General features: G+C 49.4%; 10 protein-coding genes across 10 annotated transcripts; 4 read left to right on the top strand and 6 right to left on the bottom strand.

The window, feature by feature from the left end:
- Positions 1-293: 293 nt before the first annotated feature.
- Positions 294-1,716, top strand: cdc42 (Rho family GTPase CDC42; the record flags this gene model as incomplete). Its single annotated transcript, XM_032090209.1, has 4 exons — positions 294-767; positions 929-1,048; positions 1,217-1,595; positions 1,657-1,716. Exons 1-4 carry the CDS (start codon positions 748-750, stop codon positions 1,714-1,716), a joined length of 579 nt encoding a protein of 192 aa, XP_031937700.1. The 5' UTR covers positions 294-747.
- Positions 1,717-2,814: 1,098 nt separating this feature from the next.
- Positions 2,815-5,149, bottom strand: BDV37DRAFT_203182 (agmatinase). The gene is made up of 3 exons (XM_032079880.1): positions 4,327-5,149; positions 4,147-4,273; positions 2,815-4,093 (listed from the first exon to the last, which is right to left on the bottom strand). Exons 1-3 carry the CDS (start codon positions 4,447-4,449, stop codon positions 3,123-3,125), a joined length of 1,221 nt encoding a protein of 406 aa, XP_031937701.1. The 5' UTR covers positions 4,450-5,149; the 3' UTR covers positions 2,815-3,122.
- Positions 4,450-6,854, top strand: BDV37DRAFT_203156 (putative beta-ketoacyl synthase (Cem1)). Its single transcript, XM_032079879.1, has 8 exons — positions 4,450-4,903; positions 5,201-5,367; positions 5,442-5,549; positions 5,601-5,672; positions 5,727-5,813; positions 5,863-6,129; positions 6,180-6,548; positions 6,598-6,854. The coding sequence occupies exons 1-8, from the start codon at positions 4,852-4,854 to the stop codon at positions 6,754-6,756; spliced, it is 1,281 nt and encodes a 426-aa protein (XP_031937702.1). The 5' UTR covers positions 4,450-4,851; the 3' UTR covers positions 6,757-6,854.
- Positions 6,855-7,329: 475 nt separating this feature from the next.
- On the top strand, positions 7,330-10,694 carry BDV37DRAFT_274460 (mRNA capping enzyme, catalytic domain-containing protein; the record flags this gene model as incomplete). The annotated part of the gene is made up of 5 exons (XM_032085238.1): positions 7,330-7,354; positions 7,447-7,563; positions 7,663-8,298; positions 8,364-8,719; positions 9,489-10,694. The coding sequence occupies 5 exons, from the start codon at positions 7,330-7,332 to the stop codon at positions 10,692-10,694; spliced, it is 2,340 nt and encodes a 779-aa protein (XP_031937703.1).
- A 221-nt stretch (positions 10,695-10,915) lies between these two features.
- BDV37DRAFT_203398 (dolichyl-diphosphooligosaccharide--protein glycotransferase subunit OST1) lies at positions 10,916-13,349 on the bottom strand. The gene is made up of 3 exons (XM_032079883.1): positions 12,485-13,349; positions 11,319-12,357; positions 10,916-11,263 (listed from the first exon to the last, which is right to left on the bottom strand). Exons 1-3 carry the CDS (start codon positions 12,820-12,822, stop codon positions 11,138-11,140), a joined length of 1,503 nt encoding a protein of 500 aa, XP_031937704.1. The 5' UTR covers positions 12,823-13,349; the 3' UTR covers positions 10,916-11,137.
- Positions 12,980-15,878, top strand: BDV37DRAFT_203406 (pseudouridine-5'-phosphate glycosidase/carbohydrate kinase family protein). The gene is made up of 7 exons (XM_032079884.1): positions 12,980-13,323; positions 13,386-13,594; positions 13,643-13,742; positions 13,794-13,835; positions 13,885-14,115; positions 14,168-14,468; positions 14,527-15,878. Exons 1-7 carry the CDS (start codon positions 13,137-13,139, stop codon positions 15,827-15,829), a joined length of 2,373 nt encoding a protein of 790 aa, XP_031937705.1. The 5' UTR covers positions 12,980-13,136; the 3' UTR covers positions 15,830-15,878.
- A 48-nt stretch (positions 15,879-15,926) lies between these two features.
- On the bottom strand, positions 15,927-17,567 carry BDV37DRAFT_286634 (dienelactone hydrolase; the record flags this gene model as incomplete). Its single annotated transcript, XM_032087954.1, has 3 exons — positions 15,927-16,339; positions 16,445-17,140; positions 17,243-17,567. The coding sequence occupies 3 exons, from the start codon at positions 17,565-17,567 to the stop codon at positions 15,927-15,929; spliced, it is 1,434 nt and encodes a 477-aa protein (XP_031937706.1).
- Positions 17,568-17,726: 159 nt separating this feature from the next.
- fmn1 (riboflavin kinase) lies at positions 17,727-18,919 on the bottom strand. The gene is made up of 3 exons (XM_032079881.1): positions 18,695-18,919; positions 18,419-18,601; positions 17,727-18,355 (listed from the first exon to the last, which is right to left on the bottom strand). The coding sequence occupies exons 1-3, from the start codon at positions 18,809-18,811 to the stop codon at positions 18,059-18,061; spliced, it is 597 nt and encodes a 198-aa protein (XP_031937707.1). The 5' UTR covers positions 18,812-18,919; the 3' UTR covers positions 17,727-18,058.
- A 302-nt stretch (positions 18,920-19,221) lies between these two features.
- On the bottom strand, positions 19,222-20,118 carry BDV37DRAFT_286636 (uncharacterized protein; the record flags this gene model as incomplete). Its single annotated transcript, XM_032087955.1, has 3 exons — positions 19,222-19,369; positions 19,423-19,714; positions 19,764-20,118. The coding sequence occupies 3 exons, from the start codon at positions 20,116-20,118 to the stop codon at positions 19,222-19,224; spliced, it is 795 nt and encodes a 264-aa protein (XP_031937708.1).
- Positions 20,119-20,443: 325 nt separating this feature from the next.
- BDV37DRAFT_203353 (Zn(II)2Cys6 transcription factor domain-containing protein) lies at positions 20,444-23,463 on the bottom strand. The gene is made up of 3 exons (XM_032079882.1): positions 22,815-23,463; positions 20,842-22,649; positions 20,444-20,786 (listed from the first exon to the last, which is right to left on the bottom strand). The coding sequence occupies exons 1-3, from the start codon at positions 23,047-23,049 to the stop codon at positions 20,769-20,771; spliced, it is 2,061 nt and encodes a 686-aa protein (XP_031937709.1). The 5' UTR covers positions 23,050-23,463; the 3' UTR covers positions 20,444-20,768.
- Positions 23,464-24,585: the final 1,122 nt, after the last annotated feature.

Consider the following 24,585-nt stretch of genomic DNA (forward strand, 5'->3'; position numbering starts at 1 on the left):
CTTCAGCGATATCAAAGGCCATCCCCGGAATTGATCCGTGCGATTTCTCCGTTGGTTTGGACTTTTCCCCCCTCAGGTATATAACTAGAAGAAAAAAAGCAAAAAAAAAAAAAAAAAAAAAAAAAAAAAAAAAAAGGGAATTACAAGGTTTGTGAATCTACTGTTTATATTTTTCAGAATTTGTTTCTTTAATTTTTGTGGTCATTTTGCTTTTTTCTTTCTTGCTTTTCTTTTTATTTTATTTTATTATTTCTCGATTCATGTTCCCAGAATGATTTCTGCCTGTCTGTTGATACAGTCCCCAATGAAAACGTGCTAGTCGCAGTGTCTAGACAAATAGGCCGACGTGAGCTAACGGTGCGGGTTGCCCCATCCATGGCAGCTTTCTTTCTTTCTACCTAAAGGTACTCTCCGAACTAGTGCTACGGTCCTATCGTCCTCCACCTCTGCCGCCTCCCACATTGGTTACGTCCACCAACCCTTCACCGTCGACATTCACCACACACCAACCGCCGTAACTTCTGGCTGCTGCCATTCTCATCCAGCGCCTCCTGTAATTCCCCATCTCTCCCTTTTCTATATTCTCTCCCCACAACCATTCAGCAATCGGCTCCTCCTCACAGCTCTCCCTATTCTCTTCACCGCATCTTTCTCCTTTCATTTCCTCGTCACCTCGGGTCTAGACACCTTTGGAAGATTATCTGCACAGTCACTTTGCAGAGCCTCAGGTAGTTCCAGGTATACAATATGGTTGTCGCCACTATCAAGTACGTTTACTGGCTCCTTTTTAACCACCATTCTCATTGCCTCGCTCCTCCCCCCTCCGACTTGCCCCCCTTTCTGATGCCGCACGTCGGGTCCCTTCTTCCCAAGATTGGTTCCATTATCAACCAGCGATTTGCTAACCACGGTTATCTCTCTTCGTCAGGTGTGTTGTCGTCGGTGACGGTGCTGTGGGCAAAACATGTCTCCTGATTTCGTACACAACAAACAAGTTCCCTTCGGAATATGTTCCTACTGTTTTTGATAACTATGCTGTCACTGTCATGTAAGTGAACCCGATTGCTTCGAGCCGCGACAGGCGCAACGAGTTCCCCGGAGTGTCCGCCCCTGTGATATGTTCCGACAGACAGTAGCCTTGATAACGCGTCGTTGGATCCATCCACCGGATTTGTCAACCTCTCACAATCAATTGACTAACCCGACGCCTCCATAGGATTGGCGATGAACCGTACACTCTGGGACTTTTCGATACTGCTGGTCAGGAGGATTATGACCGTCTTCGTCCCCTTTCATACCCCCAGACCGACGTTTTCTTGGTCTGCTTCTCCGTGACGTCTCCCGCTTCCTTCGAGAACGTGCGCGAAAAATGGTTCCCCGAAGTTCACCACCATTGTCCTGGTGTCCCCTGCCTGATCGTGGGCACCCAGACTGATTTGCGCGACGATCCCGCTGTCCGCGAAAAGCTCTCCCGCCAGAAGATGCAGCCCATTCGTAAGGAAGATGGAGACCGGATGGCCAAGGAATTGGGCGCCGTGAAATATGTCGAATGCTCCGCTCTAACTCAATATAAACTCAAGGATGTTTTTGACGAGGTGAGTCGGGTCAACGCTGTTGGCTCTGCTGCTTGCATTGTATACTGACGGAATGAACCAGGCAATTGTTGCCGCCCTCGAGCCTGCTCCTAAGAAGTCGAAGAAGTGCGTTTTGTTGTAACCGAACACACATCTTTCTAGAGCAGGGTTAGTTTCCTCCAACTGTTACCCAGACCATGTTACTGATGTATCCTAGCTACATCGCATATTTCGGGAAGATCGAGGTTTTGAAGCGCATAAAACTAAACTGTTATGGATATCAAGGGTCACAGCTCATGAGTCGATTGCCATCTGTTACCCAATCTCGAGACGATATTTCTAATGATTGCCATCCTCGTATTCTTTCGTTGCCCAATTTATGGCATTCATTGATCCGATATACCCTGGGAAAATTTGACCTCCCAACTCTGCCGCGGAGACTATCGACGAACCGAACCGCTTTACCTTCATCTTTCAGCCGGCTTGCCTTTGCCATATTCCCCTTACCCTCTCCTCCTCCTGCCTTCTCATTTCCTGTCCCTTTCTTCTCTTTGTCCATCTTCGATTCTCTATTACCACTCATCGTCTCTATCGGCGTTGGAAGTCGAGGCGTCTTGTTTTGGCTGGCTGATGGTATTGATCTGTTTCTTTATATTCGCGATTTGTTGTCACGTCCGCACCTTCTGTCACATTGCTGTGCCATTTTATCATTGTCATGTTACAGTCTTGAACTAGATAGCGCAGATACATCAGTGACCACCAAGGCTTTGGTACTCACAGACCATGGCGTAATCTGGTCCAATGTAATGAGGATTGTCATTATTTGTCGCACGCTCCAACTACTAATAGCCACTAGTGTCAGCTTGGAAAGGAGAATGTGGATGTTACCCAATCGGGACTTACGATCGGTCCAATGTTTTGACTTGTTGTGACTGGCTCATAAAATCGTTCGAGGTTATTTCAAACATGTCCATGCAAGTTCTCATATCTATTTGTAAAAAAAAAAAAAAAAAAAAACATGATACCCTCCACCTTCTGACACTGATGACTCCAGACTATGGGTGTCTGCCCAGCATATGGGTTTCTCGACAAGTTCTAGTCAATCCAAGCCGACTCTATTCCACCTGGTAACATGGTTGAGTCCGCATCTGTCTAGAAAGGGAAATGTCTCGGCTAAGACCTGAAAGAGATCAGCCCAGTCATTTATTCTGAGCTCGGAATACGCTCGTCATCATCTGTCAGAGATGATGGTGAGTGGAGAGGTGATTTGTTTCTGGCTGGATATACAGAAATAAGGGAGATCAGATGTTATTGAGAAGTGTGTTGTGTTGTGGGAGTGAATCTGTAATCGCAATCATTAGGGAATGTGATATTCTTGTCTATATCTTGCTGAACCCTTTCACTAGGTGATGACTGCTTGTAGTACTGAATAGGCACATAGGACACTTTCTCCAGTGTGGTCCATCAGGCATTTTGTATGTTCTTTATTACTAACTCCACCTGTTTGTACATCAAACATAACTCATTTGTAGCGTCATAGTATCTGGTTTACAGCTCGTCTTTGCCTTCCCTCTTCTTCTCTTCCTTGCGTCCATACCATCCTCCCAATTCTTCGCCAGCTCCCGCCTTGACCATGCTGGTGATTATCTCATAGGCCACCTGGGCAGCCGCGAGAGCGGTAGTTTCTCCCTTATTGTCGTAGCTTGGGGATACCTCGACGATATCCGCACCGACAATGTTCAATTTCTCAAGACCGCGCATGATTCGAATGAACTCACGGGTGGTCCAGCCACCAGGCTCAGGGGTACCGGTTCCGGGGGCAGTCGAGGGGTCAAGCACGTCGATATCCACAGACAGATACACGGGTTGCTCCGGATCCAGACCAATGCGCTCAATGATCTTATCCACGATGCCCATGGGGCCTAGGTCGTCAATGTCGTCAGCATGGATGCGCATGAATCCCTGCTCGGGGCCGGGGTTGGTGTAGTCGCTATCAGTGACACCCGTCAAACGGGTGCGCAGTCCGGCATGAGCAGAGGTTGAGTTGCAAATGAGACCCTCACGGCTCGCCTTGTGGAAGAAACTGCCGTGGTTAAACGCTGACTGTTCCGATGTCCAGTATGCTGAGTAGCGAACGGGGTTCCAGGTGTCCAAGTGCGCATCGAAGTGCAACACTGTGATGGGCTTCTTGTAGATTTGGTACAGGGCACGGAGAGCCGGTAGTGCAACACTGTGATCTCCTCCTAGAGTGACCAGCTTCGCCTTTCCGGTGGAGATGCCCTTAGTGCCGTACTTGGAGTCGGCAGGAGTAATGGGAGGTCGTGAGCCTAGCTCAAGGAAGGCTTCGTACATTTGGCGCTCCGCTACACCATTGTCGAAAGGAATGATAGGAATATCCCCGCAGTCCTTAACGGTGGCCCACGAGCTGTAGGGGTTGATGCCCGCACGGGTGTTGTAAGCTGTGCCGGCCATCTGGCGAGCACTGGCAGCACGAATGGAACGGGGACCAAAACGAGCTCCTGGAGGCCAAAGTTAGCCTCTGCGTTTAATGGAGGTAAGTCGGAGTGCATACCTGGTCTGTAACTGACAGCAGTATCGAAGGGAGCTCCGATGACGGCGATATCATATCGCTCATCGGGTTCGATTAAGCATTTGACTGGTTTTAGGTGCGCAAAGCTAGCAATGCCAGAAAATGACCACTGGGATTTATCAGTCAGGTTTGCCACTATGTAAGGTAGAGCCACATGTGTACCTCTTGATCCCATTTCTTCAACAGCTCCTCACGCAAGTGCTCGGGAACCACTTCAGAGTCGTCGTGATGGGCGTGAGATAAGGCAGTGCCGGCTAGAGCCAGCAACCCCAGGGTATACTTCATTATGAATTGTAAGGTGCCACGGGCAAGACAAAATAAGTCGAAGGGGTGCTTGAAAAGTACAGAGAAGAGGAATTGAATCTGGGGAAAGTTCTCTAGTAGTTATAGGCGCATAGATAGTATGGAGATTGTGAAAGCGTTATCGATAGGAACAAACCGTCCATTCATTTGGCGCCAAAAAGTGGGCCTTGAGGCCTCAGGCGCGCGGAGTATCGTGCGGACTTTCCCTTCTGGTCACTTTTCTTTTAGTTCCATGTTTCCAACGTCCATCGCTCGCTCTTCCTCTTTTCGTTCCCCGCATTTATATCGGTCCGATCTTCCATAGATCGCTGCTTGACTCAGAGCTTGTAGAATCCAATCGAAGCCGATCATATTCGAATCTCGTCTTGAGAACCTCAGGATGCCATGCGTCGTGTTGTCGTGACGGGTTTAGGAGCTGTTACTCCTTTGGGAGTAGGTAAGTTGTTCTATATCTTGCTATACAGATGTCCAAGTACACTGTTCTATCCAAAATTCCCTTTGGTCCGTGGCTATAAGCTTGTTCTTTTGTCGTGATTCTTCAGTGTTTACTTGAAAGTCTCGCTCGGATTTGTCTCCACTTCCGATATTTCCGAAAGGGGAAAGTCTTGGATACCGGGTCCAATCGCCACGGACATTCCTAGTTAGGAAGTTAGAAAGAGACACCTGCAGTCCACACGATGATTCCAATTCTCGGGCTTATTATGCGCGGATAGCTAAAGTACAGTCATTCTAGGTATCCGTCGCACATGGAAACGTCTGTTAGATGGTCACTGCGGCATTGTTAATGTCAACTATCGTGATTCCAGATTCTCCGACTTACCATGTCAGATTGCCGCTCCAGTGCCGAATGGCAAGAGGCAGAATGGTGGCTGGACTGCCTCAGAATGGCTAAGTAAGGATGTATGTGCAACGTCTCTTGTTTTTCTATATTTGTATGGTCTTCGAGAGAATAGCAGATCTGATGCCATTAATAGGAAGAGCGTAAGATGGCGCGTTTCGCCCAGTATGCTTTGGCTGCTTCAGAAGAGGCTCTTGAAGATGCATGTTGGAAGCCCACTTCGTTTGAGCAGAGAGAATCTACGGTAGACGTCTACAAGACATCATGTATCTCGAAAATACTGATGGCCGCGTAGGGCATCTGTCTCGGATCCGGAATTGGCAACTTCGATGAGATCTACGACACAGTCGTGGCATATGAAAAAGGAGTATGTCGCAAATGAGTTTTGCATCGCCATTACATCTGTATTAACTCCTTCTAGGGCTACAGAAAGGTGTCACCTTTATTTGTCCCGAAGCTGCTCATCAATCTCGGCGCTGGTCATATCTCCATGAAGTATGGATTGATGGTATGGCTAATCCTAATCTGTGTTTTTACCACTGCTAATGGTTCGACAGGGTCCAAACCACGCGGCTACAACTGCATGCACTACTGGAGCACATTCCATCGGTGATGCTGCTCGCTTTATCGCCTGCGGTGATGCGAACGTGATGTTAGCTGGCGGCGCTGAATCTTGCATCCATCCGCTAGCTGTTGGAGGCTTTGCCCGGGCACGGAGCCTCGCAACGAGCTATAATGATGATCCGGAGAAGGCGTCCAGACCTTTCGATGCGGATCGCGAAGGGTTTGTGGTCGGTGAGGGCGCGGCAATAGTTATTTTAGAGGTACTTAGCATCGCATCTTATATTAATTCACAGCACTAACTTCTAACTAGGAGCTAGAACATGCAAAGGCAAGAGGCGCACGTATCTATGCCGAGTTGAGAGGATATGGCTGTTCAGGTGATGCACATCATATAACAGCGCCCAAAGAAAACGGCGAAGGGGCATTCATGGCAATGAGAAAGGCTCTGAAGAATGCCGGTCTTTCACCGTCTGTGGTTGACTACGTTAATGCACACGCCACTTCGACTGTAGTCGGAGATGCGGCAGAAAATGCCGCGATCAAGGCACTCCTTCTTGGGCCTGAAGGAAAGCGCAATGCAGGGGATATAAACATCAGCAGCACCAAGGGCGCTGTGGGTCACTTATTAGGCGGTGCTGGCGCCGTGGAGGCCCTGTTCACCATCCTTGCTATTCATGAGGTAAGTGTCACTATCTGTGCTATGGAAATACTCTAATTTGCTGTATCAGAACAAAATGCCTCCTACTATTAACCTTGAGCATCTCGCCATCGGATTCGACTGCAACTACGCCCCGAATCAGACTCAAGAGCGCCAGATAGATGTGGCACTGACCAACAGTTTCGGCTTTGGAGGAACCAACAGTAGTCTCTGCTTTTCCAGACTATAGAGCACTTGGTGACATTAGATTGGATAATTGCGAGCTATACTCCATGTAACACAACGCGTACTTGTACACTAAAATAATAAGAAGCTCAGCTTGTGAAAGTTGTAAGAAACTTACACCCTGATGCTAGAGTAAACTTGTGCTGGTTCTTAGAATCGACCGTGACACAAACTCTCCAGGGGTCAGATTGTAGTTTGGTATGATTTGGCCTCAAGAATGGGCTTCATTGTCTTATTGTCGCTGCAAGAACATCAACAACAATGAAGAAGTAATTAAAGACTATTCAATACTGAAATACGCGGTCACTAAACTAAAACTCTGTATAGTTACTGTCCTCTTGAACTATTATAATTTACATCGCCGAAAACTGGCCATTATCCTGGCAACCAGCACGTGACATCTAAATGCGGAGCAGCCCCGGACTCACCTCGACCATATCACGCGCACCTCAAACTTCATGACAAAGCAGCGCTCTGCAGTTCAGTATCTTATTAAATCATTTCACTCGTTTACTATCACTATATCTTTCTTTACTACCAGAGTTGAGTCACTTTCTTGGTCGTTGGTGGGTTGGCCATGGCTACCAATGGTGAGACCAAAGGTAGACACCACTAAACCCTCCTCGGGCCGAACTTAGATGGTTACAACATCATATAGAATGAGTTGTGCTGATATTGTCCTATTTTATGATAGCGCCGTCGTCCGGCAGCTTAGTTGATGCGTCCGGGTACAAGTTCTCCGAGAAAGACACCAAGCCCGGCAAGATTAAGTTGAAGAAGTCGGTTAAGTTAGGCAAGAAGAAAGGTGATGGTGTGTTACCCCCTTTCTACTTGGCTTTCATCTTAATTTGCGGGGTGTGGGAGCAGAAGCTGTGGGTTGTGTATTTACTAATGGTTTGACGATGTGAAGATGCGCCCGATTCCCCCGGTTCATCACCTATTCTCCCTGAGATCGACGAAAAGACTATGGCCGCTTTCCCTACGGGCAAACCACGAGAAGAGGATCACTTAGAAACAGTCATATGTAAGACTTGCAAGAGGCCGGTCCTCAAACAGAATGCTGTGGAGCATATTCGGGGCTGTATTCGGGCGAAGCAGGAGAAGGCGAGGCGAAAGAAGGAGGCGCGCGATGCGGCTAACCGGGCCAAGGCCGGTGATAAGGACGGTGACGAGGATGCTGCTGGCGGCGATGGTGATGATTCCATGAAGGGTCAGAAGAGTGCTAAGAAGAGCGCCGTTAAGGGAATGGCGGAGGATGGAACGAAGAAAGGGAAGAAGCGCAAGACGGAGGGAGAAGACGATAAGGATAAGGAGCCTAAGAAGAAGAAGAAAAAGGAGGAGCCCAAGCCCAAGGTTCCGAAGCCGAAGGGGCCCGTTGATGTTGAGAAGCAGTGCGGTGTTACTCTGCCGAATGGTGCCCAGTGTGCGAGGTCTTTGACTTGTAAGAGTCATTCCATGGGCGCGAAGCGAGCAGTCCCTGGTCGTTCATTGCCGTACGATATGTTGCTTCAGGCTTATCAGAAGAAGAACCAGGCTCGCCAGCAAAGTGAGTATTGCCCATATAGCTGGAGGATACGTTTCCGAACAGAGCTGATCGGTCATGCTTTTCAGAGGCCGCAATCGATGCCAATGCTCCTCTGCAGGACGATATGGATAACAATGGTCCTGTCGACTCGGATGAAGAAAAAGATGCTGTTATGGCAGCTATTACTCGCTCTCACCCGCAGCCCGTCATCACTCATACTCTGATCTCGACTAAGAAAAAATATCAATATGTCCGCATTAAAGAGATGCTATCCCACGCCCTAGGCGGTGCGCGCGGTGGCGGACTCTTTTCAACCGGCGATAGCAATACCACCTCCAATGACGGAAACCTCTTCGCTCCTATGGACGACGTGGTCATGACTTCTCCGGTCATTACCAGCGCAGATAACACAGCAGATGTGGACAGTGCAACTCCAGCACCAGTCGCGAAGAAACTTTCAATATCGGCGAGTTCCTAGGTAAATATGCTTGTTAGCGTTTTGTGTTGGTCTGAGGAGCAGCGATGAGTGATGATCCTTTCTTTCCACTATTTGGGTATGACTGCCACATCGTGGAGTCTCGAACGGCGTTCAGGAAACCTACGGAATGGGTCTAATTCGGATTTTTTGTGATGATATGATACCCCGGAGTCCATTGCATGTACCACTGGCGAGACTGAGTGTAAATTATCGGATGTTTTTATGTTCTCTATATCTTGATAGACACTGTTCAAAAATTTAACCGTTTGTATATCGACGATGTGTGGATATTTGTCAACAGTACTAGACCCATTTTGACTCAAAGATATCAAACACAGTTGTACATCCTGTAGATTGTCATATTACCAGGTATCCATGATGCCCTACAGCTACCCCAAAATAGATTGTTTCTGCCTGAGGCCACAACAAGCTATCTCCAACCGCGGCGGGATGAAGACGGGTTTAGCTCCATGTGCGCCCACCGATCCTTTGAAGGCGGAACACATGCAGCTCGCCTTTCACAGCACCCCACCGTCACTGCGACATTCAGGTCTACTGGGGAAGCTATAGCTTCTGCGCCTACGGGCGGAGGTCTTGATCTGCTCGTGCTGGACAGCAAACACCTAGACATTTTCACCTATACGCCCCATCTGCGCCACGCACTCCCTAAATTCAATCGAACCCTTTCGTGATGTCCAACTCTGTTCCCGATCTCGACGCTGTCGGGATCAAGGCAGAGCCTGAACTAGCAGACCAATTTCGCCGCGAAGTCGCGACTCTCCTCGGCCGCAACAACCTCAACTTTCCCGGCGCACAGCCCGTCAGTTTCTCCAGCAAGCATCTCCTCGAGCTCCAACGGCAAGACTACTATGTCTGCGAGAAAACAGATGGCATCCGCTGTCTGATGTACTTTGCCCGTGGCGATCCAGACTCAGAGACACCCGAAATCCACTATCTAATTGACCGCAAGAACGACTACCGCTACGTGCCGGGCTTGCATTTCCCTCTCCCCAATGATGAAAGTTTCCAGTCTTACCACGTCGACACCCTGGTTGACGGCGAGTTGGTGAATGATACATATGAGGATGGAACCCAACAGCTCAAATACCTCGTTTTCGACTGTCTGGTCCTGGACGGACAGAGCCTGATGCATCGCACGCTGGATAAACGACTTGCGTATTTCAAGGAGAAGGTCCTCAAGCCATATAATGCTCTCTACCACCGCTTTCCCGAGGAGAAACAACATCGCGTCTTCGCGGTTGAAGACAAATCTACCCAGTTCAGCTACGGTATCGAGATGATGTTCCGAGAGATCATTCCCAAGGTCAAGAAAATTCACGGTAATGACGGTCTCATCTTTACCTGTCGCAGTACACCCTACCGCATCGGAACGGACGAACACATTCTCAAATGGAAGCCTCCGGCCGAGAATACTATTGATTTCCGCATGCGCTTGGAGTTTCCTGTCCTGGAACCTGACACAGATGACGAGGCGGATGGTATTTCCGAGCCGTATACGGATTACGACGCTATGCCTATCTTTCATCTATTTGTGATGCTTAATTCCAACGAGTACCGGCACTTCGCGGAGATGTTTGTCACCCCATCCGAATGGGAAGAGCTTAAGGCTCTGGGGCTGCCCCTTGATGATAGCATCGTTGAGTGTTCTAAGGATGAACACAATCGATGGCGCTATCATCGTCTCCGAGACGATAAGGCTGACGCGAATCATATCTCTACCGTTGAGAAAGTCCTTGAGAGCATTCAGGACCGTGTGACGGAGGAAGATCTCATCCAGGCTGCGCCGGCGATCAAGGCATCATGGAAGAAGCGCCAGGCTCAGATGGCCTCGGAGGACGAAGAGCGGAAACGAAGGGCAAGACAGGCACCGCCACATGCAAACGGAAACGGAGTGAAACGGAAATTCGAGGATTCATAGTTTCCTTTTTGTTTTTTTTTCTTTAATGTTGAACAAACCTACTTGTTGGGTATTATTTTACTTGGCTTCGGTTCGGGATTGCAAGGAGTCTGGCGTTGATCTCTGCTTCATGCATATGAACTGGAGAGGGGCTGCCTGTCGGCAAGTTTAAAATGGAGGCTGACCTGGGGATTATCGTACAAGTGTACTTTCTATGATGCTATGCACTCTTGCTATTCCAATGACTATTGGCTAGATGGGTTATATCGCAAGATAATCCAGCTTGATCTTTGATAATTCATATGCGGTATAGCTCGTTCTCTGGTATCGACCAAGCTCCTGTTTCACCTAGAAGAATCCGCAGCGTGATACGTTCAAAGCTCAAAGTTTGGTTTTCATTGACGGCAACAGCTACATTGCTCAGGTATAAAAAAACAGGACACAACAATGTTACATCATACACTCTATCGTTTCTTGATGCTCACGTCAATGTTTCCAATCGCCCATACGGCAGCGAACACAGTCAGCAATCCAGTGGTGATGGTCACGGGCTTGCGCATTCCATCCCAGAAGGAATAATCATAGGTAACCTGTCAATGATTAGCATTCCATCTAGTGGAGCGTAATATAAGGTTGAATACTTACCACCAACTGAGAATCACGAGCCTCATCGGACAAATTCTCAACCGTCAGGGTCAACGCAGTACGGCCCAAAGTGTCCATGAAGGTCTTGTGGGGAGACACGTGGGACTTGATCTGATCGGCAGGGGGAAGACCATTGTTGGAGGCAGTCTCAATCGTCTCGTACCGGACGTTACGGGCTCCCTCGGGAAGAATGACACGAACAACCACCTTCTCATACTGCACACCTTCGGGCATCTTGGGTCCCTCGATGAAAGGAACCTTGAGAACATACGAATCGGCGCCGGTCACCCGGCGAAGGAAGGTAGAGAGCTCGTCATTCCAACCAATACGGAAGCTGTAGTTCCAGCCACCAAAGACGGGAAATCGGGGGCGAAGTTCTAAAGATCCATCACGCTTGGGAGGCTTGCCAGGGCGATAGCGGCTCGTGGAGACATTACCGATGTCATCAATGAAGTAGGGGTCCACCGAGCCAGGCTTCAGCGGATACTTTAGTTCACGGATGGCAGAAGAAGGCAATTGCTGGAAGTTACTGAGTGTCCACTCAACGCGCGAGAATTGATTGATGAGGTTGGAGCCGTTATTGCGAAGCCAGTAGCGCTCTTCTGTCGCCAAGTTTCCACCCCAGTGAGACACCTCCAAGTCTCTCTCCAGCAGCGAAGCTGTGATTACCGGCTTGGTAAACTCATAACGGATGGTAATCGGGTAGACAGTACCGGGTGTGACCTCAGTCGTATCATAAGGGCCGTAAGTGTAAGTTGTACCATGACGCTCAGGATCCGAGCCTGACTTGAGGCCGGTGGTAGTGGTATAGTCAGGAACATTGGTACTAGGAAGCTTCAGTTTCGTCTTTTGGGTCACAGTTGGGTAGGCTGAGTGGATATAGGCAGAAAATGAGTAGGTGAGGTACTGCTTATCAGCCTGGTTGATAGCGGCAGGGCGCGGGCTCAGGGAGGAGAGGAGGTAGTAAGAAATTCCCAAAGTAACCTGCGACTTGGGCGCAAGAGGCTCGGGGAGGTCGATGGCAAAGAATTTGGTGTCACTGCGAGATGCGGGAAAAGCAATCAGATATTAGTTTATATGCTGCAAACAGTATAGCCAGATTAAGAAACCGTGGCTTCGTCATCTCAATAGCAACCAGCCACTAGTAGCCACAATAGCGTACTCACCTGGGCGAATCGATAGACAATGCATCCACTACGAAAGGTCCCTTCTCCGGTGCCTTTCTATCTCTCACTTCCAATCCTCCGACCTTGTCGAATACCTCCGATGGGAAGGCCAAGTAGTAGGTGCTCTGCGGTTCATTACCCACGTTCTCCACCACCACGTTGACAGTCTCCCGAGCATAACCTTTCTCCAGGTTGGTATTCCGGACCAAGTTTACATTCTTGAATGTCTGGGGAGGCTGGAAGGAGGGATGGGTCCTCGCGGAGGATTCGGCGCATACGAAGCTACTGCTTGACAGGAGGAACCCGCAGAGTGCGGCGAATGCTGTGATCGGCCTCATTGTGACGATGGGCGGGCGTGCAACTGACCGCGCCTAGGACACAATGTCTCTCACCAGGAGATGGTCCTATAAAGAAGAAGAATAAAAAGAAATGGGATGGATTGAACAGGGGGGGAGGGAAGGTAGCGCGGCGAGATTCGACGTGATGCTGATGTGTCCCGATGCTGCTTAGATTCCGGTGACCGCTGCGGCCAAAGACGCCATCCTCTCTTATCGCCGATAAGTCCTACTCCTCTCCTCCACATTTTCCAGCTACTTCTTTCTCCACTCTTACTGTCAAGCTACCCTCACAGCATAGCGTCTACCTGATCACTATGCTTGCTTCGCGAGCTGCAGCTCGCCATTGCTGCAGGAGAGCAAGGGTACCAGCATCGGCCTTTCCCGCACGACACCTTCATGGCCTTGCGCAAAGCAAGTTTCTTCAGGTCTCGGAGGAAGTTCGTGACGCCGTAGCCACAGGAAAGCCTGTGGTAGCTCTAGAGTCCACAATCTACACTCACGGTATATATCCACACTTTCGTTTTTATCCGTAGGCGGAGAATTACTCGCTGATCTGCAAACAGGATTTCCATATCCTGAGAGTGTTGCTCTTGCGTCGTTGCTGGAAACCGTCGTACGGGCAAATGGCGGAGTTCCCGCTACAATTGGAATTTTGAACGGAGTAGCCAAGGTCGGTCTTAACGCCGAAGAGCTTATCGAGCTGGCCTCTACCGCGGAGAGCAAGAATGCCCTGAAGGTTTCCCGCAGAGATTTGGGTTACATATGCGGACTGGTCAGTTAATTTGTGCGCCGTTTTGAAGAACGTCTCTAACAATACTAGGGCCTGGCTGGGAAACGACTGCACGGTGGTACAACAGTCTCGGGCACGATGATCCTTGCCCACCTGGCTGGCATTAAGGTCTTCGGGACTGGGGGTCTTGGTGCGTCTCTGCGCAGTCTTAGGTCTCTTTCTAGAAACTAATCAGTCCTAGGTGGTGTCCACCGTGGTGGAGAGAATTCTATGGATATATCTGGTATGTTCTGCAGGCAAGCTCTAGCAGCCAATATCTAACCGCTTAGTAGCCGATCTCACCGAACTGGGACGGACCCCGGTTGCTGTTGTCAGCTCTGGATGCAAAAGCTTCCTGGACATCCCACGAACTCTGGAATATCTTGAGACCGAAGGTGTTTGTGTTGGGACATTCGCGGATGGCCGTACGGGCCAGATAGATTTCCCTGCGTTCTTTACGCGCGACAGTGGTATCAAGAGTCCAAAGGTTATTCAAGATGAGGCTGAGGCAGCTGCCATAATATGTGAGTTGGCTGTGCATCTCGTGCTTAGTACTAGTGGCTGACGTTTCGATAGATGCGCAACTAAAACTCCCCGTTTCATCGGGAATGCATTTCGCCAACCCGGTACCTGTGCAGCAGTCTATTCCCAAAAACGAAATGGATGATATTATTGAGGAAGCAATCCGCCTTGCTGAGGTGGAGGGCCATCAGGGCAGCGACAACACTCCATTCGTACTATCTAAAATCAAGCAACTCAGCGGTGGCAAGAGTGTTACTGCTAATCGTGCTCTGGTTGAGGCGAATGTGCAGCGTGCTACTCGCGTTGCTGTAGAACTTTCAAAGTTGGAACAGTCCAATGGAACGCTTAATGAGCGGTGAGTTGCCCTGTGCTAAATGCGACTCGGAATGACCCTAATTTCGAGGTGTCTTCAGGCATATGCCAGCAATTTCCGAGGACGTCAAAGCTGACCAAGCAACTTCAGAGGCAGAGCTTAAGCTCAACCCAACTACTGAAGGACCTATTGAGGCATTGGACAAGGTAGACGTTCTCGTTGCTGGCTCTCTCGCGGTTGATCTTTCCTGTGACTATGCTCCTCCTGCGGGAGAAAAAGACATCAAACCTGTTTCTGATACTTCCAATCCTGCCACCATCACACAGAGCCTTGGCGGCGTGGGTCACAATGTTGCCATTGCTACCAAGTATCTTGGCAGCTCCGTTCTTTTTTGTAGTGTTGTCGGGGACGATCTAAGTGGCCGTGCAGCCCTAACGGCTCTTCGAAAAGAGGGGCTATCCACTGCTGGCGTACAGGTGCTGCCCGCGTCAAACGGCGCCAGGACCGCACAGTATGTAGCTGTTAATGATGCGAAGAAAGACCTCGTTGTGGCTATGGCGGACATGGGCATTATGGAACTACCAGAGCAGAATTTGGACTTCGAGGGCTTTTGGGAGACTCTGCTCTCCCGCACGAGGCCTCAATGGGTTGTCGTTGATTCGAACTGGAGCCCTGAAGTCCTTTCCAAGTGGGTCGCTGTAGCCAAGAAGTATGGCGCAAGGGTCGCGTTCGAGCCCGTATCGAATGCCAAAAGTCGCCGCCTGTTCAGCAAAAGCACCGAGGTAGATGCGGCAATTAGCTCGTCGGCATCTGTCCCCAACAATGCGATCAGCCTGGCAACCCCCAACCAGTTTGAACTCACTACAATGTACACGGCAGCGCGTGAAAGTGGGCTGTTTGACTCCGAGGGCTGGTGGCACATCATAGATGCGATGGGTATGTCGTCAGCAGGTGCTCGAGACCGACTCGTTGCAATGACATCCAACCAACTTGTGGATCAAGGCATCCCCCAGCAGAGTATCCAACTCCTTCCTTACATCCCCTGTCTCATTACCAAACTAGGGTCACAGGGTGTCCTCGTCACTCAACTTCTTCGCCCCGGTGACCCGCGTCTCACTTCGCCCGATTCTGCTCCGTATATCCTGTCGCGTAGTGCACTGGCTGATGAGCTAGTTGGTGGTGTATATATGAGATTGTTCCCACCCGCCGCCGTGCTGGCCGACGAGGAGATTGTCAGTGTCAACGGAGCCGGAGATACGCTTTTGGGGGCGGTAATCTCGGGTCTCGCGAAGGGGGCAAAGACCGTAGAAGATGTCATTCCTTTTGCCCAGGAGGCCAGCCTTAGGACGTTGAAGAGTCCAGGAGGTGTCAGCAGTGATATTGTCAGCTTAGCGCGCTCCTGAGTCAACATAGAATCAGTGTGAATGTGTATAAATACTATTTGGAATGCACTATAACTATAACGTGGATATAGTTACCGCCCAATTTACCATGTTCCGCTCAAAATAAAGCCCTATCGACTCCCTCCCCTCCAACAACAGGAAGTCTGTCCACAACATCCCGTCCCTCTCTGTTCTTCCCAGTAGCCTTAAAACCGGTCGGTACCAGACTCGGGTCCAACAGTCCTATCTGCACCAAGACACTCGCCTGATCCCAATAGATATTATGCCGGGCCAGTTTCCCCGCAATGAAGCTAGCCGTCATGATAATCACAACGCGCACTTGTTTACCCGTAGGTGGCACCCGGGGCAGCAGCCACGGGATCTCTTCTGTATGCGTGAATGTGAGCAGAAGCTCGTCAACTATCCGGTCTGTGCCGGTCGTGCGAGACAACAGACGAATACTCTGTGACGGTGGTCCCGTGGGAAAGAATTGCGTGGTATAAAAATTAGTGATTTGAGCCGGGTGTTCTCCTAAAGATCGCCACCATCAGCCACGGTTTCTTCCCAGACCACATAGGGAAAAGAGCAAGAGCAGAAAAGGAACGGGAAGAGGTAAGTGGAAAAGGAAGCACATACCACCAATTGAGGTAGGGACGCAATTGACTATCGCTACCTCATTCAATTCCGCCGTCGGGTCGGATTTCTCCCCGTCGCTATCCCCGTTCCCGTTCAAGGGTATACCTCCACCACTCCCTACCATCATGTTCACTGTATTGGCCGCATGACGCTCCACCTCGTCTCGTCCCGCTTCCTGCCCATTGTAGAACAGATTCCGCCAGTACTCGTCCCATACCGTCTCCACGACAGGTACCTGCCAGCTCCCTGCGGGCCAACCAAACCCGCGCTTCAGACAGTCCAGCGCTCGACTCCAGGCCAGGCGCGAACTGATCACGTCGTGGGTTCTGGCTGTTGACTCCGCGAACCCGGGTTCGGATTCTGGGTAAAAGAAGAGGTGGCATCTGTGGCGCTTTTTGCTTGGGTGGCTGTTGTAGTCGTCCCAGAGGGTGGTGGGTTGGTGGCCGGCAAGATGGACTTGGATGGGAAGGATGGAGAGGGTGTCATAGCAGGAGGCGGTTGAAGAAGAAGTTGTGGAGGGGGGCACAATGCAGGGGTTGGTCGTTGTGTTGGGGCAATCGGCGAGGCTACTATGGGAATCTGTTCCAGAGAGCTGGGGGTAGTAACATACTAGGGCACAGAGGAGAGGGAAAGGGTTGGTAGCTGTTGTTGGGTGGTGGTGAGATGTAAGGAGGAGGTAGGCCGGTTTATTGTATGCTTGGAGTGTTTTGTTAGCTTTTTGGTCATGGATTCAATTAATAGCGAAAAAAAAAAAAAAAAGACAGCATCATAGGATATCTTCGAGGCTTATATACGTACCAACAATCGCATATCTCTCCCCCGGCTCGAGATCGTCCTCTCGCTCGTAAATCAAATTATCCAGGTCTTTCCTGTCTCTCTCAAAATCTCCGCTGGAGCCTTGGAAAGGAATGTATTCGACGGTGAAACCCTCCGCTTCGAATCGCCGGAGAATGTTCGCGTCGAAGTCTGCCGTGTCTGAAGTGACGTACAGTCGGCGCAGAACAGGGTCAGTTTTCTTACGTCTATCGCTGCTGAGGCTAGGAGATTGAGATCCTTGGGGAGGCGCTCTGCTAGGGGTGCTGCTGCGGCGACGACGATGAATATGCTGTCGGAGTCGTTCCATTTTCGGAGTGACTTGGAGTTAGGGTTACAGGTTGGCGTGTGAGTAGTAAGAAGTGACTCTTCCTGCAGTTTACCGCAATACTACAATAATAGCAATTGCGATTCGCAACATTTTTTCAACGTGTAGATACGGGTGGACAACTACTTAAGTTTAACACAAGAAGTAACTAACAGGTCAGGCAACGTCTCTCACCAACGCTGGGCTGACGTCGACGAGTATTGGCAGAGTATTGGCAGTCTCCATCGTGGCTCCAGCCGAACCCAAGGATGCAACGCAAGGGGAACCGATGTTTCCGTTGCCAAGATAGGGCTGATCTGGTTCACATTCAATGTCCATGCATTATTACGCTATGAATATGCGGGTTTCCATGTATGTGGATGTCGAATGTTTGTCTATCCACCACGCCACCAATGCCAGTCTATTCAAAATAATAAAAAAAAAACTATGTACTGATACATCACCCCCTTGTCAAACAAAAAATAGAGCAAGCTCTAAAAACCAGTCAACCATTTTCGTTGCTCCTGCACGGCTTCCGAACAATCCTGTCCAGTAAGGTAGCTGACATATGCCTTTCGCTGGAGACTCTGGCGCGCAACCTCACAGTCAATCCGAATATCTTCAACCAAGGCTTCCAACGACACGTAGTCGTATTCTGGGCGGATGTACCCCAGAATCAAAAGGTTAAGCTTTGTGCCGTAGAAGTCGGGCAATTTGTGGAATTTCACTTGACCAGCCTCACCGTTCGCTGTCGGCGATGGCGATGAGAGAGGAGGCATGATATGGATTTCCTATGATGGTCAGACCCATACCTGATGTCATGTTGGTGAGACTCATGGCAAGGGGTAACATACCACAGATCGAGTGGTGTTCTTGTAGAAGGGATTGTATCCGATACTCAGCACAGCTGGAAGAATCGTCGCCTCCGATGTGAATCTGGACGGATCCAATGCGACTACTCCGTAGTACACCCCGACTTGAAGATCGGGATAGTCTGATAAGCCATCTGGGGGAATATTGGCCGTGGGGATTCCCAGCTGCCTTGATTAGTTTCCTTGGCATTGAAAAGAAGACGTAGCTACCGAGAGGTGGCAATCGGTACAACATAAAATGAAACTACATGAACATACCTCTTTGCTTCCCCGCCCAAACCCTTTGATCACCGGCCCAGATAACTTGATCGGAAACGGAGGCTCTGGGCCACTGTCTAGCCCGGTGACGGGGTCCCTGGGACCGTCTGGACGCATTCTCCGTTTATTAACTTGGAAAACAAGTCTATGGACTAACTCCAGCGTTTGCCTGGCGACGGGCAACAATTGAAAGTGAGCAAAATGGTGGAATGTGGAAGAAGCCCGCAGTATCGATAAGCCGGCGATGCGGGGGGGGTATCGGTTGTGACGGAATCAGTGCATACTGATTGGTGGCAATGGTATTACGACGAGGTACTAGTATCTTCCCTATTTCATGCCTGAGGCTGACTGGCCGACCCAGCAATGTTATCAATCGATGACATCGTTATCGTATCACATTTACTTCCTACATACATACCTCTACCTAAGTATGTGGGACGTTGTACATAATCAATTATTCTCTTGCCTCGCGATCATTTTGTTTCCGATCTCTCTCAAGACATCCTTCCTGATCTTTCCACTCCCCGTCACAGGATACTGGCCGATCGGATCGCCAGGTCCAACTCCCAAAAGACATGAGCCGGGGCGTGAAACAATGGTGGCGGACAACAGACGATATCATCTGAGCTTAGATTCAAACGGGTACCGCACATGCGTCCATTGTTGATGATGCCACTGCTTGGTCAATGAAACCAACCCGCTTCAATATGCCAACTTGGAGACCTTACTAATGGCTAAGCATAGCAGCTTTTGGGACCCCGGCTGTTCCGCTAGTGAACTGGACATAGGCTATATCATGATAATGCACCGAGTGCTGCGCTTGGTGTAAGTCTTGCAGTGACACCGAGTTCCCTAAACGTAGAATATCATCCCAGGTGACTAGCTCAATAGTATCAACATAATTGGTTCGGATCAAGACGGTCTGCTTCAGGCCAGGAACTGGGTGGGTCTGGATATGCTGGATGAGAGGCCTAGTTGATTTGAAGTTCACCATGTCACCTATGAAGAGCAAAGAAGCTTCTGTTTCAATTAACAATGGACCATCATGTTGCCATCAAGCCGAGCCTACCTGTATGTCGGATGGCCCGATCACACTCCACGAATGTGAAAGTCTTATTTAGCACCACCAGAACAGCGCCAATCCGAGTCACAGCAATAACCAACTCGGCAAATCGTTCATCGTCCCCTGAGAAGATCGCAACTCGATCATCCCTGCCGATACCCATGGCAAGAAGCCCTTTAGCGAGATCCTGTGTATGCTGGCTCAAGGCTTGGAAACTAAGTCGGGCACCACTCCACGGCACAATGATGGCATCTTTAGACCCAAATCTCTCAGATTGCTGGTCCATAAGCTCTCTCAACGTGAGATGACGGAGGGGTGGCTCTCGGGGTCCCTGGACCATAGATAAAGAAAGGGGGGCCATCTTTGTAGATCAGGATTACAGATTGACTTCAAGTGCAGTGATAGAGAGCAACTGCGTGATCTAGTCAGGCATTTGAAGCCCCTGTTTAGTAAGGCAGTCAAAGTGCAATTAGTATTATTTTGCTGAACCGTAAAGTAACGCTGTACTGATTGGGTTTGCCAGGGGAATAAATGCTGGCTGCTGATTCACCTTTTGGAACAGCGTACGTGTTTAGGGCGGGAATGGCCAATTTCAATATTATGCTTAATGCATCGGCACCTCTACATTCACTCCTTTGTATCCAGGATGACTTATCTTCCTTGGAGGGTGATAAGACTGTCAGTCTCCTTGTTTCACTATAGATACGCTCTCCGGTAATCAGAGGCTAGGGTCGCGTACTTCGCTTGTTCAAGAATATATCACCCTTGATATGTGCAGCCACATATATACAATAGAAAAATCAGAAACAGAGGAGCCCTATAAACAGCCCCTTGGGAATCATACAAACACTTATGTACCAGTGCCAGGATACAAGGGCATATCAATAAAGTCAAGGGAAGCAACAAGACAACAGAGAACACAACATTTTTTTGATCCTCCCAGAAGTTGGCCGTACATGTGGATTATAGCAACAATGGTACCTTGCATTACCCATAATACAATAAATAAAATCAAATGCATGGCAAAAACTATTGATGGGTCAGTATCCTCCTATTAAGGGAAACAGAAAAAATGGTTGCTCACATTCATCACAATAAGCATAGGGATGTCAAATACGTCTCGTTTTACTGTCCAGCAGTATGCGCATTCAACTTTGCCGTCTTTAAAGCCCAGCTGATTCATTCCCGCCTCACTGGCGATCCCTCCTTTGCGCAGATGACTGTTCCACCGCTGATTGTCATCCGACTGATTCTCCATGTCCTCCTTCGTTTTGTATTTCAACAGTTTGCATGTCGTCATGACACTACCACGTGAGTCCCCAAAGGCGAGTCGGGCAAAATCATCGTAGAATTCCACCACACTGTCGTCATCAAGCAGCTCAGCCAAGAACACTGGTTGCGGGCGACCAGGAGTGCTTTCCGCTATGGAGCCCCGTGGAGTAAAGCTCCGTGACGATGTTCCCGAGCCCGGAACAGAGCCACCTGTATTGACATTCAGGTTGGGCTCCTTACCTAGGAGGACGTCTTTCTTCCACCCGGTAAGAATACTGAATTCCTTTCCTACAGCCGCAATTTCCCCCGTACGTCGACAAACGATGGTCGGGGTTCCACAGGCATTGATAAAGTCTTCATATTCGAACAAGGTTCGCTGGAAACATTTCTCCATGAATATCAGGTCGTCCCGGTTCAGAGTCTTGGTCGTCGCAATGAAAGACGGGCGGATCGACGCCAGTGCCTTGGCGATCTGCAAAGTCTTCTGTGGCGAAAAGCGTCGCTGGATGAACGCGGTCAGATTATGGAAACGATTGGTGTAGGCATACGGCTCCTTCACGTTCTCATATATGGATGAGGGGTTCCGTTGGCGTCGTCTAACCCCAACCTGTAAGTTTTGGTGCTTTAAACTCGGTGTCGTGATCGTAGGTCGTGGTCCGTTTGCCGAGAGGCCATTTGGCTTTGCTGTCACAGCACTGCTGAACGTAGCGTCGTCAAAGCCTGTCGTCATTTGAGGACTGGTCGTTGCATTGGGGCTAGCAAAGCCTCCAGGGCCGCTTTCGATCGCAAACGCATGTGGTGCATCTGCTTTAGTCAAGTGTCCCGGTATTACACTTCCTTGGCCGGACTGTGGGTAAACGCCTCCAACATTTACATGAGTTTGGCCCGTGGGTTGTCCGCTGGACCATTCATTCAGAAGAGGATCGCCAAAAATGAACGGCTGTTGACCTCCAGGGCTCTCGCCAAAAGTTGCAGTGCCGGTGATCGGCGTGCCGGCGAATTGAGCCGAGCCACTACGTCCCATCGAGCCTCGCTGGGTAGCGGAATCACTGGGTGAGTCACCAGCCCCAGTAGCCATATGTCCAAGCATGCCAAACTCCAACGCACCATAACGGTTCTCAAAGTTCATACTGGACAGGTCAAAGTTAAAGAGGGCCGGGTCACTGGGGTCAAAGAAGGGCCCGGCAAATGGATTTTGGCTTGGATTGGCCGTGCCGGACACGCCGGTGCTGGGCGGCTGCTGACCAACTTGTGATGAAAGGCTGTTGTTTCGAGCGGCTGGGTTAGTTTTCAGGGTAAAGGTCGGCGAAACAGGGGACTGCGAGGTGAAAGAATTTTGGTTCATAGTATTTTCCTGATAGACACTATAGGAGTTCGACTGCGGCGTGGGGTAGAAATTGGGACTGGAATTCGGCTGGGTAGTGGCATTAACTGCATTGGCGCCATTTCTAGACAAGGGCAAGTTATTCCGCATCGTGTTATTATAGAAATTCCCGCCGATTCCAGGCATCAACGCTCCATCTGGCGCATCATGAAGATATTTGGCTTTTTTGCGAACCCCATCGTGACACGCATCTTGGAGGCCACGTTTGATACACCGTTGACACGGCCTTTCGTCACCTATGCGCAACTCAGTATTAGTAATTGACTCGGCCCTCAAAATAATCACATGCAGGAATACATGGGCCTCTGTGCCGCGCATGAGAGCTACGGCACATGGGAGGAAAATAGGAGAGGGAAGAAAACCATGCGACCAAAACTAAAAAGAGGGTCAGTCTAGCGTACCGCAAGTCAGATGCGCCCGTTGACAAGCAAAGCAAGCCCTCCGTGCTTTCTTCCGTCGCGGTCTTGATGGATCCTTCGGGTTTGGTTTCTGGCCAGTTTCCACAGGCGCATTTCCATCGCCATTGCTCTTGCTCTTGGACTGCTCTGACTGTTCCCCGACGCCTCCGGCCTCCAGTTCGGGCCCTCTGCGATCGGCTGGGGGCGCCGAGGTGCTATCCTGTACATCCACCGTCATTGTGACATTAAATATCGAAGGTAAATTGTTCGACCCTTAAAACCTAGTGCGCGTGCTATTCCGCGGTGTAGCCGATGACGGAAGGGTTGAAAGCTGAAGCGACAACCACCGCTTGCCACACCTATGCTATTCTAAAGAAAACCGCGTCGTCGCGCCGCGAGCCAGCGCGCCGGTAAGTATCCAGATTGCCGGCTCAGTATTAATGAAAGTTGTTCCTAGTCCGGGAGTAATAGAAAAGCCCTTTCTTTGGCGATCTGGGCGCATAGATCCTCGGTCTAACGGTTCGTAGAGGCTCGAGAGAAACGGGGCGACGGCGGACCGGTAACTGGGAGCGGAGGACCTTGCGTGCTCGGTTATTGTGGATCAGAAAGCAACTCTGAAGTTTTCCACTAATCAACCCGGATCGATAATTAGACAATGAGTCCACGATACGATCTGGTTTGAATTCCCCCTTTTTCGCTTGTACAAATATTACAAGCAATCAAGCGTTTAAGTCTTTTTAATTGCGGTAGCGCGGGTGGAGCGAAGGGTTTCTCGGGGCTGCGGGGGGAAGCTCCAGAGCGTCGCCGAGATAAGATTCCGGGGGGGGTTGTTAATGAAAGAAACAATGCGGGAAATGGCTTGAGATAAGTGGCGTATTAAAATGACAAAAGACAAGGAGGGGAGAGTTCAACGGTGAGGGGAGAGAGAAAGATGCAAAGATGTTAAGTCTGTGGAAACGCGGGGAAAGATAGACTGTTAGTAAGGCTAACTTAAGTAGTGGTCGAAAATTGAAAGGGAAAAAATTCAAAATAAAGATAAAAAAAAAGGATGGACAGGAACTTCTACTTAGTAAAAAAGAAGAGGGAAAAAAAATAGAAAAATAAAAAAAAATAAAAAAATAAAAAAAAAGAATAGGCGGAAAAGCCACCAACACGAGCAGGCAAAGAGTCGCGTGTCCAGTCTGGACAAATCGAAGACACGGCGTGTTTCCCTGGTTGAGTCTTTTTTAGATGTCGAAAATAACTCCAATCTACAATCATCAGAGGAAGAACCATCACCCTTCGTTGAGTTCCTTTGACGATCTGAATTAACTCCCCGCGCGAGGTTTCGTTTGATTTTCCATGGTCTGTTTTCAACCTTCCTTACAACGGAAAAGAGAAGACGAGGGGAAAAAATAATAATTTTAAATTGGTAATTTTGGCGTCGGCTTACAGGAATAAATAGGTAAGAGTTTTCAGCCTTGCAAAACGAGGAAAAGGAAATGAGAGTCAGAAAGAGGAGCCTAATGATTGTTTTTATCATTCATCAACGTATTCTACTAGTCTACTACTAGTCGTAGTATCTGCCATGCATATATGCAGAACTTAGCAGGATCGACACTGAAGGAGGTATACAATGACAGCTTCTTTGCCTTGAAGATCTCTCACATGATAATAGGTTGAACCTGTATATCTAGAAGAAGCTCGTGAAAATAATGAAAACGTTAATACCAGCTATCGGTAATTGCGCGGTATTTAGAGATCCCACGTGTTGGTAGTGTTAATTACCGAGTAC

The sequence above is a fragment of the Aspergillus pseudonomiae genome, assembly GCF_009193645.1.
Source record: "Aspergillus pseudonomiae strain CBS 119388 unplaced genomic scaffold BDV37scaffold_79, whole genome shotgun sequence".
NCBI classification, from domain to species: Eukaryota; Fungi; Ascomycota; class Eurotiomycetes; order Eurotiales; family Aspergillaceae; genus Aspergillus; species Aspergillus pseudonomiae.

Excerpts from the sequence above, each read along its gene's own strand:
- BDV37DRAFT_203182 (XM_032079880.1), bottom strand. The coding sequence starts at position 4,449 with ATGAAGTATACCCTGGGGTTGCTGGCTCTAGCCGGCACTGCCTTATCT. Across the intron at positions 4,274-4,326 it reads TGAAGAAATGGGATCAAGAG|TGGTCATTTTCTGGCATTGC; the intron begins GTACACATGTGG and ends GATAAATCCCAG. Across the intron at positions 4,094-4,146 it reads TGCTGTCAGTTACAGACCAG|GAGCTCGTTTTGGTCCCCGT; the intron begins GTATGCACTCCG and ends TTTGGCCTCCAG.
- BDV37DRAFT_203156 (XM_032079879.1), top strand. The coding sequence starts at position 4,852 with ATGCGTCGTGTTGTCGTGACGGGTTTAGGAGCTGTTACTCCTTTGGGA. Across the intron at positions 4,904-5,200 it reads TGTTACTCCTTTGGGAGTAG|GTATCCGTCGCACATGGAAA; the intron begins GTAAGTTGTTCT and ends CAGTCATTCTAG. Across the intron at positions 6,130-6,179 it reads CGGCAATAGTTATTTTAGAG|GAGCTAGAACATGCAAAGGC; the intron begins GTACTTAGCATC and ends ACTTCTAACTAG.
- BDV37DRAFT_203398 (XM_032079883.1), bottom strand. The coding sequence starts at position 12,822 with ATGAGGCCGATCACAGCATTCGCCGCACTCTGCGGGTTCCTCCTGTCA. Across the intron at positions 12,358-12,484 it reads TTGTCTATCGATTCGCCCAG|TGACACCAAATTCTTTGCCA; the intron begins GTGAGTACGCTA and ends CGCATCTCGCAG. Across the intron at positions 11,264-11,318 it reads CTCGTGATTCTCAGTTGGTG|GTTACCTATGATTATTCCTT; the intron begins GTAAGTATTCAA and ends AATCATTGACAG.
- BDV37DRAFT_203406 (XM_032079884.1), top strand. The coding sequence starts at position 13,137 with ATGCTTGCTTCGCGAGCTGCAGCTCGCCATTGCTGCAGGAGAGCAAGG. Across the intron at positions 13,324-13,385 it reads GTCCACAATCTACACTCACG|GATTTCCATATCCTGAGAGT; the intron begins GTATATATCCAC and ends ATCTGCAAACAG. Across the intron at positions 13,836-13,884 it reads GAATTCTATGGATATATCTG|CCGATCTCACCGAACTGGGA; the intron begins GTATGTTCTGCA and ends ACCGCTTAGTAG.
- fmn1 (XM_032079881.1), bottom strand. The coding sequence starts at position 18,811 with ATGCGTCCAGACGGTCCCAGGGACCCCGTCACCGGGCTAGACAGTGGC. Across the intron at positions 18,602-18,694 it reads TTGGGCGGGGAAGCAAAGAG|CTGGGAATCCCCACGGCCAA; the intron begins GTATGTTCATGT and ends TAATCAAGGCAG. Across the intron at positions 18,356-18,418 it reads AGAACACCACTCGATCTGTG|GAAATCCATATCATGCCTCC; the intron begins GTATGTTACCCC and ends TGACCATCATAG.
- BDV37DRAFT_203353 (XM_032079882.1), bottom strand. The coding sequence starts at position 23,049 with ATGACGGTGGATGTACAGGATAGCACCTCGGCGCCCCCAGCCGATCGC. Across the intron at positions 22,650-22,814 it reads ACGGGCGCATCTGACTTGCG|GTGACGAAAGGCCGTGTCAA; the intron begins GTACGCTAGACT and ends AGTTGCGCATAG.